Source organism: Alligator mississippiensis, chromosome 1 (genome assembly GCF_030867095.1).
Source record: "Alligator mississippiensis isolate rAllMis1 chromosome 1, rAllMis1, whole genome shotgun sequence".
In the NCBI taxonomy this organism is placed as follows: domain Eukaryota; kingdom Metazoa; phylum Chordata; order Crocodylia; family Alligatoridae; genus Alligator; species Alligator mississippiensis.
This window is the reverse complement of record NC_081824.1, coordinates 13,319,019-13,332,876: the sequence shown is the minus strand read 5'-3', so window position 1 is coordinate 13,332,876 and position 13,858 is coordinate 13,319,019. Positions and strand designations below refer to the sequence as shown.

Sequence of the window (13,858 nt, the reverse complement as noted above, 5' to 3'; positions counted from 1 at the left end):
TGCCAGACCCAGCCCTGCTGCTGAAGCACTCCAGCCCGTCCACCCTGCACCCACTTCTGTGCGTGCTGGATGGAGTGGGCAGGTGGGTGGGTGGGATCTCCATGGAGAATGGCCCAGGACATGCTTGGCTGGGCATATGGGAGGAGAGTGCAGGCAGGCAGGGAGCAGCATCTAGGAGTGGGATGGACAGGTGGGGCTAGGCCCAGGATTGCAGGGTGGTGACAACGTGGGACTGAGGCCCAGGGCGGAGCGGCGATCTACTCCCCGCACATCCCTGCGATGACTGCCGGTTCCACAGGTAGGGGCGTGCAGGAAGCTGATCGTGGCTCTGCCCTGGGCCCCAGCCCTGGCCCTGTGCCACCCTTTCACCGCCCCATGATCCCACCCGTTCCACTCCCAGGTGCCACTCCGCAACTACCTGTAGTCCCATGCCATCCACCCAACCAACTGAGTGTACCTGCCAGTGGGGGTCCCAGGCCAGTCTCCATGGAGAATCCGTCTGCCAGCCTGCCCGCTGTGTCTGGTGCAGGGTGGACAGGCCCTGGCTGGATAGGATCAATTGCATCCTTTCTTGCTCCCCCCTCTACACCCTCGCCCACTGCACCAGGCTGGGTCAGTGCCCCCACCCCTCGCCACACCGGGTCAGCACCCCTTGCCTGCAACAGGTCACCAGAACTCTCTAAGTGGCTCTCCAGCCCAAATAGTTATCCATCCCACTCCAGAACCTCATCCAAGCCCAAGAGAGTTACTGCAGCCTGTCGCAGCCCACCCAGAGTCTGGCCCCAGCTGCTTTGCTTAGTTTCCTCTTCCTCATTATAAAATCCAGCCCCAGGAGGAACAAAGGACTTCCTTGGCTACACTCAAACTGTTTTGGTTGTTGGCTCAAGGGGGAATACTCATACCCCCATCCTTGAATGTTAGGCTAGGTCATAATTCTCAGCCGTGGTGCCGTGGGGCCCAGGGATGCTTTGAGATCCTTTCAGAGATGCCAGGCAGTGCGAACACTGTTAGGCGTGCAAAGATGATTCACATGATAACCCTAGAAATTTCAAATAGGAATCCATAACATTAAAAACATTCTGCCCTGTTGTGGTCTTTCCGAGTTTTTTGCCTCAAGTTTAAAAAGGTGGAGAACCCCTGGACCAGGTGGACATTCTGGGTTTAAATGTTTATAATAGCTAGTTACCTATTAACCGGCTCAGCATCTAGCCCTTATTCACACCAAAATCCATTTTTATCTGGGACTCATTCATTGCTGCTTTATTCTTTCTTTTCTCTCATCTGGCCTCCAAATTAATGTGTAATCTGTTTCTGCTAATATTTTGGGGCACTTTGAAAAGTTTAGGCATGAGTAGTTTGTTTTGTCTGGCATTATACAGTAATTAAATAAGAGCTGGGTTCACAGGATACATGTACTTTGAATCTTCTTGTTTTTATTTGAAAAAGGATAGATTTTTTTTTTAAGAGCACTTAAACACCAAAACTATGCTGACTGTGCCGAGCAGGATTTGGAAATTATTGGTGGGTTGGGTACGTAAAGCATTTAGGAAAATCCCAATACCTGCATTTTTAGCTGGCTGAATACCCTAAAAAACAGAACATTCTTGTCTTTAAAGATGTGCTTGATTAAATCACCTCATTTACAAATCTAGATTCTAGCCGTAACAGGGAAAACGGCATCGGTTAAGGTTCATGTGCAAGGTGGCTATCCAGAGTTATTTTTAGCCTGGAAAAATAAAGTTTAAGATTATTTATATGAAGCTGGTGGGAAAAAAATGTTTTCTTCCCACAGGATCGCTGGAAAGCAGCAAATTTAGAGAAGAATGCTTTCTTGGACAACTTTGTGCCGTTCGGAGGAGGGAATCATCAGTGTCCAGGAAGGTCAGTGAAACAGATGGATTGATTTATTCTTAAGTTATGCAGGGAACATCTCAGTTTGGCTACTCTTACGTGATCTCAAAATGTATTTTCACTAGTTTATTTTTATGCAGGTGACCAGTGTTTGGTTCTCTTTGGGTCTTATCTTGGTCAGCTTGAGAACGGGTTTCACTTAAAGAAAAGGAGATTAAGCCCTTAGCTCTGAGACATAAATAAAGCAAGACCATGCAGTTTAGGTTTTTACACTAAGAAAGACTGAAGCTTGCTTTCCTCTGCTGTTCTCAACAGCATCTTTCATCCCTGAAAAGTTATTCCAGGCACAAAATGTGCTAGTTTATGCAGATGACATGAGAGGGCCATAAATCATCTCTGTGCATAAACTAAAAGACTTTTCTCCAGAACAAAACTTTTCTCTTATCCCCCAGGACATCAGACACTAGGCTCCTTGCTTGTCAGTCAAATCATGTCACTCCCCTCTTTGAATCTTGTAACTGGTTCCCAGGAGTTTAGATTTCTTGTCCTTGTTTTTAGGGCACGTGGAGCTGTCATGATCTGTATCTCAGATCTCCTCCCCTATTGCATTCCCCTTGACTCCTTCAATAACACTAGCCTTGATGCCTCCTTCCTAGCCACTGCTGGTTTCCAGGCTTCCTCCATTCATGGAACAACCCCCTGGTTCCACGGAGCATGCAGCCCATCACTTCCCTATTCAAACACTTTCTCAAAGCTCACTTCCACAGGACTTCAGCCGCTAACTTCATCTTGTGCAGGAATGGGAGGACCAGGAACTTTGTGAATTTAACTTACCACCACATGCCCCTGCCTAACAACCTGACTAGCAGAGAACCATAGGTTCATAGAAAATGAGGTTTGGAAGGGACCTCAGGAGGTCACATCTAGTGCAACCCCTGGCTTAAAGCAGGACCAGCCCCAACTACATCATCCCAGCCAGGACTTTGTCAAGTTGGGCCTTTAAAACATCCAAGGATGGAGATTCCACCATTTCTCTAGGTAATCCATTTCAGTGCTTCACAACTGTCCTAGTGAGAGAGTTTTTCTTAATATCCAACCTAAACTTCCCTTGCTGCAAGTTATAAGAGGGTAAGTTTACTTTAAAAAGGTTTTTCATTGCTTCCTGTCTTACCAGCATCTTCTCATATAATCATTCACAAACTTAGCAACCCAGAATGCTCCATTGTCTCTGACATTGGCACCTTCACAGAGGGTGTTTTTGGCTATGCTGACTCTGTTTTATTCCTGTATACCACTGAAGCTGCCATCTATTTGAAAGACACCAAAGATTTCTGAAACAAACTGGGCTCCATCGACAAGCTTTCAGCAAACACCGTATTAGCTACCATGAATGTCCATCTCTGTATGGCCCCATCTCCCATGAGAATGGATTGCGAGCCATAATGAACATTATCTTTGATGACGACACTGCTTCTGTTTCTATTGCACTCTCCTGCTTTGTCCTCAGATACAACTATTTCAGATTTGGGTACTCCCTAAGACCTACAAATGAATGGCACTGCCATGGGCACATCTATGTCCACAATATGCAAATATATTTACAACAGACCTTGAAGTCCGTTTCCTCCACATTCATACCCCCCGATCAACCTACTGTACATTGATGACATCCTCGTTGTATTGGCACATAGCAAGACTTTTCTAGAGATATTTTATGATAACTTTAACAACTTCTACCCCTCCATCAAACTAACTTTGGAATATTCCAACTAGCAAATTAATTTCTCAGACACCACAGTGGAAGTTTGCAATGGCCACATCACTATTACATTGTATCAGAAACCCAGTGACCACCAAACCAGTGGCTTGCATCCTAAGCACACTACTAGATCCAGTGTATGCAGTCAAGATCTATGTTACATCCATATCTGCTCTGATCCCACTGACCAGGTTGTATACCTTAAGGATCTGGAGCAGTGATTTATTTTCTACAATTACAATACAATCCCCAAACTGCCGTTCAAATCAACAAACCCAGACTCAGACCTCACCCCAACTTGCTACAATCATAGAAAATTAGGGTTAGAAGGGACTTCAGGAGGTCATCTAGTCCAACCCCCTGCTCAAAGCAGGAGTGTTCCCAATCAGAACATCCTAGCCAAGGTTTTGTCTACCCAGGTCTTAAAACTTCTAAGTATGGAGAGTCCACAACCTCTCTAGGGAGCCTGTTCCAGTGCTTTACTACCCTCCTAGTGAGAAAGATATGAGGAAAAAAACGAACCTAAACTTCCCTTGCTGCAACCTGAAACCGTTGCTCCTTTTTCTGTTATCTTCCAATATCAACTCTAAGACAAGGACAACAGAATCCCTTTGCTTGTCACTTACAGCCGCCAGCTTGACCACCTTGGACATATTAATGACCTCCAATTCCTCCTGAAAAAGCACGGCTGTTTCAAGGTAGTCACTGAGGACAAATCTGCCCTGGCTTACAGACAGCACCCTCAACTTCAAACAGTCTCTCTCCAGTAACAGGCTACCTAACCCCCATTGTCAATGAGGCAGCAAGCCTTGCAATGAACCCAGATGCAAGCTGTGCCACCTCACCAATATAGACTACATCATCACTGGACCAAAGAACACAGATTATAATGTCTGAGGTTCATTCACCTGCAACACTACCAATGTCATATATGACATCACCTGCTTACAGGGCCCCTCTGCTGTCTATACAGGACAGATGTGGCAATGTAAGAATGAATAAATATCAATCTAATGTCAGTTCTATCAATTTGTAGAAAGCATGTAGTCTATGTTTAGTTGTTTAGACTGGAAGTATACCTATGAACCCCTCAAAGGGCATATTATGGCTTTGCCCAGTTTTGGTTACTAATGTGAAATGTGTAGGGAAATGACCAGTCTTTCCATTTTACATCAGTTTGGAGTTAGTGGAAGAAGAATATGAAGTTATTTTGGGCCAATTAGATATTCTGGTTATTAATATTCATAATCTGATTATCCAGTGCATTAAAAAAATTAATACTTTTTACCTCCATGTGGCTGGGAGAAACTCTTCTTTATTGGGCGGGTTTTAGAACTGTCAGTATCCATCCAGCAGTGTCTACCTACTGTGGACTAAATCTGCAAATGATGAAGAACCATTCTGTAATCTTATCCTTCCATCAGGCTGATCTGTTACTGGTCTGATATTGCCACATCCTCTGAAATGCACAAGTCACCTAGCTTCATTCCCAGAGAGGGTAGTGGCACAATTCACACTGATTTCTACAGAAGCCAGAGAAAGCCCAAAGCTGTCCACAAGTTTGTTATACAAGTGGCTTTGCTTGTTTGCCCAGGGTAGGTGCTTTCCTGCACTCTGATAATATCTTTACAACAAAAGTTTGTTAAAATAGGAAGCCAGGAACATATTTATATAAATCAACCAAGCATTGCTATTCCAAGTTAAATGTGCATTTTTATTGGACTGGATGCTGGTATTTTACAAAGGAGTGAAATATAGTATAATTTTTATTTCTTTCCAAATTCTAAAGGGCAACATCAAATTAAATGCCAATATCAATTCAAATGGACATTGGAAAATATCCTGCTTGCTCAGTGTTAGCATGCATACATAGGTGTGCATATGCACACAAGTTGCTCCCTGAAGACATCCACAAAATCATCTTATTGTCCTTCTAGTCCTCATTTGCTTTGATGCTGCTAAAAAAAACTTGATGACAGTTGAAACAGCTGGTTGGCTGTACATACGAAAGACCACAACTATCATGCTGATAGTACTGTCTTATTTTGTCTTATTCCTGTCTCATCCTGTTCTCTCTCATCCTAGCCAAAGAATGTAATTTCTTGAGACAGGGATTGTTGTCATATTCTGGGTTTCTATTGTATTATGAAAACATAATTCCTTTTCATTTGTCTTAGACATAAAGGCTATTTTGAAAAGCTTCTAAAAAATTGACCTTCAGTTTAACTAAATGCCAAACTCTGGTATTAAAACACAAACCCATGTACTCTGGTACCTGGTGCAACTCATGGAGCTCATGACTGTGACTCCTACACACTTTCACAGTACAAACTACAACTACTACTACTAATCCATTGAATACTATGTGAGAGGTTGGGTAAGTTGGTTGAAGTGCCTCATTATAGTACCAAGGGCATGCGTTTGAGCTTTTCTTTGAACATGTGGCAAAGATTGACCACAGATATAAGGAGGCACAGAGTCATTTAGATTAGGGGGTCAAAGGCAGCTGGACACAATGCTGATGACATTGCTGTCTTATGGGCTACTGAACACAGAACTGGAGTGCCATAGCCAGCCTTGCGCTACCAACTGTTAGGTTCAGGAGGACCTTTCCCTTTTTTTTGAACAAACAAACATCTAATAGTGTTTATTTGATGCATATCATTGTGTTACTCAAATTGCCAATTGCTGAAATCACGAGCGAGACTTTATAAAGGGGGATGGGGCAAGGTGCCATATTTATTGATCACATGAGTTAGACGTAGAAGTTCAGACACACCATTCATACAAACACACACGAATCATCATACACATCATTACACACAGGCATAAACATACACAAAACAACCATTTCATCCACACATACACCAGATATAGTTACCAGCAATAGTTGCTCAATATCAGCCCAGGGTGGCCAACTGGGGCTTATTGAGTAGATGATGATGATTTGAAGATAGTAGATTTGAAGATAACAGCTGGAGTGGGGTGAACAGATGCATCTGTGCTCCAATGAAACAGTCGGAAAAGGTTCTTTGGGTGAACTCACCCAACTTGGCATTTTCAAAGTGTTCTTTTACAGGGATTGGCATCCTTTGTTTCAGTGCTTTGGGGGTTTTCCATACCCAGCTTCTGTTTTTGCACTTGTTCTTCTTTTGTCTTTAGCTTATCTCAGCCTTGGCCTTCTCCTCATTATCTTCTTTGTGCCCTAGGCCTAAAAGGGATTCTTCAGCCATTTATTAATTAGTTTACTGACTGGTAACTTAGAGTTGGCACCTTGTTGCCTACATAAATAGTTAAATCTTCTTCCGTCTCTATGCCATTCTCTCACCATTCACCCTTTTACACACACTCATACATAAGGGCTATGCAGAGTTCACTCACTTATGTCAAGCAGAAGGATACAAAATGGAGTTTTCAAGTTGCTTACAGGACAAGACTAACATGGTTATATTTCACTATTATTACACTCTATGTTAACATCAGCTACATTAGTTCAGTTCATGCTACACTTGTCATTAAGTAACACAGAAAGGAGTGAATTACTTACCACTGGTCTACTACAACCTTACCACTGTATAGAGTACTCTGAGAAATGTAGCAGTGGAACCTTATTCTGTTAAGTGGTGAGCATGGCTCAGAAGAGGTCAGAAAACTCTGGTTTCACTTCCAAACTGTGTGGGCTAGTAGAGAAAGCACTGCGCTGGGCCTCAGGGGTCACAGGATTTGTTCACAGTTCTCCCTGGGCTGACCTGATGAGTGGCACTGGGCAAATCACTTCACCTTTTGTGCCTTGGTTTCCCCATCTACAAATGGGAATAACAACAATGAACTCCTTTGTTTAGTGCTTTGAGATCCACAAATGCGAAGCGCTAAGTGAGAAGCATTATTGTCAGGGAAAACCTTCATTCAATAGGCATTAAATTCACCCAAGGAACCTTGTCTGCCTATATCCTTAGACCAACATGGCTACAACCTAAACCCCTTCATTCAATAGGGTGCTTAAACATAGGCCCAACTTGAGATACAAACATAGGCCCACTGAGTTAGCTTAAGGATGAACTGGGATCTGACAAAGTAGGAAAAGATCACTTACTAATGTATGGAGAAAAGAAAAGTCAAAGCACACTTCACTGGGTTGTCTGAAGTCTCCTGCAGATGAAGTGCTAGAGAGCTTACAAGATAGCATATATACCCAAATCAAAGAAGACTTCAAATTTAAGACTACCTCCCAATAATTAGATTCTATGTATAGAAAATGTGTATATTTCTTATCACAGTCCATGTATAGAATCTAATTCTATCATGGAGGGTCATCTTAAATTTGTTCCCCTGCCCTACACCACTGCAGTGGGTAAAGCAGCAGTAGGGGAGCAGGCAGCTCCTACCACTTGTCCCCCCTGCAGCCTGCTCCCTTGGGCGATGCCTGTGCCCCTGTTGCATGCCACCTGGCCCCTACCACTTACCCCTTGCAGTCTCTGCTCCCTACAGCCCCACCACCTGGCCCCCTGCAGCCACAGGTCCCTACAGCCTCTGCCCTCTCTGTACTCCCCCCCACCCAGCTGCTTACTGTCAGGTGCAGCTATGGTTCCAGCCCCTGCTGAGCCATGTAGCAGCATCCTAGGGCTGGAGCTGCCTCTGCCACTGCTGTGTGCTGGGCAGAGGTCAGAGCTTGCATGGGAGGAAATGAAGGCAGAACTGGAGCTGTGGTGCCTGACAATAAGCAATGGAGGGTGGAGGAGCAAAAGTTGCTGCAGCTCTGATTGTGGTACTCACCCAGGCTTGGGGTCAGAGTCGGAGCCACAGCAGCTGCCTGCCCCATCCCTGCCCCCACTCTGTCTTGTGCTTGAATTCAAGATAAGGGGCTTTCCGCCCCCCCCCCCCCTCCCCCAATGCTGAATGGGGAAAAGCCTTATCTTGGGTCTGAGTAAATACGGTATGTTGTGACACAAGGGAAAAACTAGCTTTTCTGACCTCACACCAGGTTTTGACGTTGACACTGTAAATAATAAGCTTAGATCTCGTGGTTATTCTGATGTCATGAGGCTTACAGCAGTATTATATAACCTTCTGTATATCACTATTAGTCACGTAGTATTTTCTAGGTCTGCTTCTCTTCTCCCTCCCCTGGGCTTCCTGCCAGTTCACAACAGCGTGAGAGGAAAATAAATGCACACACTGCTGGCTGAGCATACAAATGCTATTTTAAAATAAACTCTTGTATCGGAGGGATGCAGGAATTTTTGGAGTTTCACAGACAGGAAGGGGCAGCTAAAACATTCATGCTCTTTACCAGTCAATGGAGCAGAACCTGATGTTCACCATTTATACCAGGCTGAAGATAAACTTCTTTGGCGAGAAAAGCAATGGGATCTCAACTGTGTAACAGAAATCCTGTTAGTTTTATGATACCTGAATGGGTGTATGCATTACATGGTCATACTGGATAAAAGACTGTCTTCTCTTTTTCTTTTGCAGGTGGTTTGCTATAATGGAGATTCACCTGTTAGTCGTTTTATTCCTTAACAAATATGAATTTATTCTTTTGGACACAGTACCAAAGGAGGTAAAAGACTTACATGGTTATACTGTTATTTATAACAGCAAAATGCTGGAAAGGGTACAAAACGCACTAAGGGGTAATTCTGCCCTCCTCCAGAGGACCTCTAGTCAAGTAAATGGACCTACATTGGCTGAACAACAGTGCAGCTGAGAACGCAAATTGGGTTCTTTGGGTGCATCCAGACATGCATGGACGTTTGGTTCCACATTTGGCACCTTGTGCCGCAGCTACTTGTCCTCAGGGAATGCCTGTGCCATGTGCACTTTGGCATGTGGCAAGTTACCCCAAGGGCAGTAGGGGAGGCTCGGGCCAGCACTGTGCTTGCCCCAGCAGCTTTGCTGGGGTCCTGGGGGCCTCCCAGGGCTGCAGCCACAGTGATCCTTCTGAGCAGAGCCTGGTTGACAGCAGCAGAGACTCTGGACAGCCTGGCTCCACTTTTCAGCAGCGTGTGCTGCTCTAATGTGTGCTGCTCCATTGTTTTTTTTCCATGGGTTTCTTGTACCCCTGGATGTCCAGAATGTAAAACCAGGATATCCAGGGGTCAAAAAAACCCTCAGAAAAAAAGAAATGGAGAAGCGCACACTCAGGCAGTGCATCCTTACAGCATGGAGAACACCAGCGTGTGCAGTATGTGGCACCACAAACGTGTTTGGGGCACCATATACCACATGACCATGCTTTTATGGAAGTGCCCTTTGTGGCCAAACCTCATCACACCCTTCTAAATTACTGCATACTTGCATTTGGCAGACAGTGGAGAATATGGAAGTGAGATTTTGCATTCTCTATTTAAAACTGATGTGAAATAATGGGCGATCGATCATAGCAGTGGCCACCCTACTGGATCCTTGCACCTGACACATATTCAGAAGAGGAAGGAAAGGAGATAAGGATTGGGATCAGGAAAAGAGCTATGCCCCAGATTCACAACTAAGAGAGGAGCTTTGGGCCCTGCACTTCAAAGATGTGGACAGATTAGAAAGAGTCCAGCAGAGAGCAACAAAAATGCTCAGAGGTCCAGGAAATGTGGCTTGAAGGGAAAGGCTGAAAGAGCTGGGATTATTTAGTCTGGAGGAGAGAAGATTGAGGGAAGATTTGATAACAGTTTTCAAATAACTGAAGGGTCATTATAAGGAGGATGTTGATAGAGAGTTCTCTGTAGACACAGAGGATAAGACAAGGAGCAATGGCCTCAAGCTGCAGCAGAGGAAATTTAAATTGGAGATTAGGAGGAACTTTCCGACTGTAAGGGTGATTAAGCATTGGGACAGGTTACCTGGAGAGGTTCTGGACTCTCCATTCCTGGAAGTTTTTAGGGGCAGGTTAGACAAACACTTGGCTGGGATGATTTAGTCATCATGGATCCTGTCTTGAGACATGGGTTGGACTGGATGACCTCCTGTGGTCCCTTCCAGCTCTACTTCTCTATGATTCTGATTCTTTACACAACTGCCCTCCTGTATGAAATACACCCTTGGTCCTTCTGCACTGCCTCACACCTGCTCTGTGGCTAAATCTCTTCCTCACAGACCTGGAGTGCTGCAAAGCAAGCTGTGACCCAAATGCCTTCATATTTAAAGCACTACAGGTCAGGGATCTGGGGACAAGGAAAAGAGGCAGAAGTTTAGAGTTACATAAGACTGGATAACTAGCTCTGAGCTTTACTGGGAGAATTTGAGATGTTGATCACTAATGTTGCAAAGTCCACCCAGAAAAGGAATAGGAATTTCTTGGGGACTCAAGAATTGATCAACACTGCTGCCTTCCCGTGGAATTGATTGCATCTTCAGATTGACCCCTCGGTAACTGAGCCATTGATGGTAGAGCAAGGTCAATGAATTTTGTAAAGCCTCCTGCTTCTATTATATTAGAGCAAATATTTATTCAGGGGCTTCAATGAGATAAACAAGTGGCCTTTGAGCCTTGAGCCTCTGTAACAGATGAAGCCGAATTTCTGAGAAAATCCGTTTATCTCATTAACATCAATGCAAATAGAGTGCTACATAATTTTAAATGCTGAATTAACCCAGGTGCATACTTACCACAGGCTTCTGTTGTTTCTCTCTCTCTCTTTTTTTTGCAGAGCCATCTGCATTTAGTGGGGACGCAACAACCCACGGGCCCATGCAGGGTTCAGTATAAACTCCGGGAATGAACACTGACTTGTAGTGGCTCGATCCTTTGGCCAGCCACAGCCAGAGCGATGCTTCATGGGCACTTCTTACATCTCCAGATGTGTTCAGTATTCTAATAGGTTTTAAGTAACAATTTCAGTGAGGCGGAAACTCTATGTAGTGTTTATAATAAATCCATCACCGTGGCACCTGTGCACCTAGGCCTGATTAAGTAGGTCTCAGTATTTTAAATGCAGCTTCCAGATTATGCATCTTTTTATGCATCTGTAATTTTAGGTTATATGAATCTGCAGCCTGCATGCATCTAAGCTGACTGTACCCACAAATGAGGTATGTAGGGGACAAAGTATGCTTATGATTACTTTGAAGAGTATTATTAGGGCCCCTGCGAAAACCAGACCTTCCAGGACAAGTTTGCTGTTGCCCTGCAGGTTCATTCACACCAGAGTGAAGAACATGTCAAGTGCCAGCAAATGAGAACAGCAGTGTTTTACAGCCCTTTTCCACTGCTGTACGCAAAGTGCAGGACAGCAGTGAATTAGACCCTCAGCGTCAGATCCTCAGCTGGTGTTCACTAGCATAGTTTGTGCTTGCTGGAGCTACTCTGAGGCCACAGACACATGGCCAGGTTAACCTGTGGCAGGTCAGGCTGTCCCCATTTGAAAATGCTGCAGTCATTTGACACTGTCCCTAAAGGTGATCTAGTCCTGTCCCCTGCAGGGCAAATTTACCCTGGTGTGAATCAGGGGCAGTTCTCTTTCATGCCTCTAAGTGCCTGTGTCTGTGCTCATTTCTCATACTTTGTGCACAGCTGGCACAGCAAGCTTTGTGCTTTGCCTCTCTGTTCATGTGTCCAAATGTGATTAATACCAGATGAGGACCCAGCCTCCTGGGACTAAATTAAGGACAAGCAATGGTGAATGAAACATGTTTGTCACTGGAAGACTGAAAATATGGAAAGTGAGAGCGACCCTCTCTCCTCCGAGGCAGCTGAAGTTCCTGTTAGCTTTGGCCGAGTTTTGGTTGTCTCAGGGCACAGGATTGGGTCCTCTGTTTATATAACAAAGTCTTTCCCATTATGTTTGCTTGCCATTTAAAATATCTTCAAAAAAAGGCCGTCCAAGATCTGGAAGACTTTTGTTTTGGTTTGGGGTAGGTTTTTTTTAGTATGATTTACAGCACTTGAGAATCCAACTCTCTTGGATGTTGCACACATCTAAAAATACCTACCCCTGAAAGAAAATCTAATAAAAGAAGGCAGTTAAAGGCAGCTGTAGAGCAAGCTAAGAATCCATCTTGCTGGAAGATACAACACTTAATTGCTGTCATATTTAATACAGTATAATAACTTCATAGGACATTATCATTTTACAGACACCTCTTTAACTTTAAGTAGAGATTACTCAATCAAAGGGCAGTGGAGACTATTTTATAAAGTCTTGATTAACTGGACTTCAGAACAGGGATGATTGGCTAAAATGCTTTGGGATGCCACAGGGAGGACAGTATACTTCCAGTACCATGCTGTGTCAGAAGGGGGCAGAGGCAGGAATATATGTGCAGCAGCTCCTTGTTGTGTCATCTCCCAGTTGATTTTACCCATTTGATATCGCTGCTTTTCCTGATGGGGTGGACCAAGACTAGAACACCATACACCATCCAGGCCTGTTGAACCATTTCCAACATCAAAAGGCACGTGCAGAGATACGGGACGTCAGTCATACCTATGCATTCCTTTCATTACCTCTTCTGTTACATATAACTGCTTTGTTAGGGCCTGATTTTGGATATACTCTCCCCCTGAAACTTCCTCTGAATATAACAGGAGTTGCAGGAGCTTGTCATCTCTTAGCATTAGGCCCATGTTGATTGATGTAAAGCCTGTTGGAGTCAGTGGAAAGATTCCTGGTCATTTCCAGGGACTGGGAATCTGCATTTTAGTTTATTGCTAGAGAGGTAAACGTTGTATAAGTTACTCGGGTACCCACAATGCACAGCAGGCCACTACCAGCTCTCAACTATAAATGTTTAACTTCATTTAATACATAACCGACTGCAGAATTTGGCACTGTATTTCTTTGAATAAGTGGTGTGTTTCAAGATACTAACATCCATGATGCTAAAATAATCTCATTCAGAGTCATCATTATGGGTGGTTTTTTGCATATATTTGCAAAATAGAACTATTTAGCCAAACCTAATGGGCAACCCTGCTGAAACCTTAGAAACTGAAAGTGCTTACTGCACCTGCTATTCCAGCCTGATAAAACCTGACTATTTACAAGTCATCAGAGCACTGAGTCTGGGATTGTCAAATTTAGCTTTGGCACTCATTTATTTAGGAATACTTAGTCTCCTCTTCTGATGTTATAACACATGAAACAGGTCTTCTTGGCAAGGGGAAAAATACACACAAAAAATTGGTTAAGATAACTCTGGATTTATGACCACAAAAATGTTTGCTGTAATTCAAGTTTTTCTTAAAATGTTTTTGGGTTTTGGTGGAAAAAATGACAAATCTTTTAAGAAAAATTAAAACTCTCTGTCTGTTTC

The 13,858-nt window shown here is 43.9% G+C and overlaps 1 protein-coding gene across 2 annotated transcripts in view; it reads left to right on the top strand.

Moving 5' to 3' along the window:
* Nucleotides 1-13,858, top strand: part of LOC102560263 (24-hydroxycholesterol 7-alpha-hydroxylase) — a 39,532-nt gene extending 25,674 nt beyond the window's left edge. For both annotated transcript variants that reach the window (XM_019491613.2, XM_006271996.4), the window contains 3 exons: nucleotides 1,793-1,881; nucleotides 9,086-9,173; nucleotides 11,254-13,858. In XM_019491613.2, the coding sequence (XP_019347158.1) occupies nucleotides 1,793-1,881; nucleotides 9,086-9,173; nucleotides 11,254-11,325 (249 nt within the window). In that variant the 3' untranslated portion in view covers nucleotides 11,326-13,858. The remainder of the gene's footprint in view (nucleotides 1-1,792; nucleotides 1,882-9,085; nucleotides 9,174-11,253) is intronic.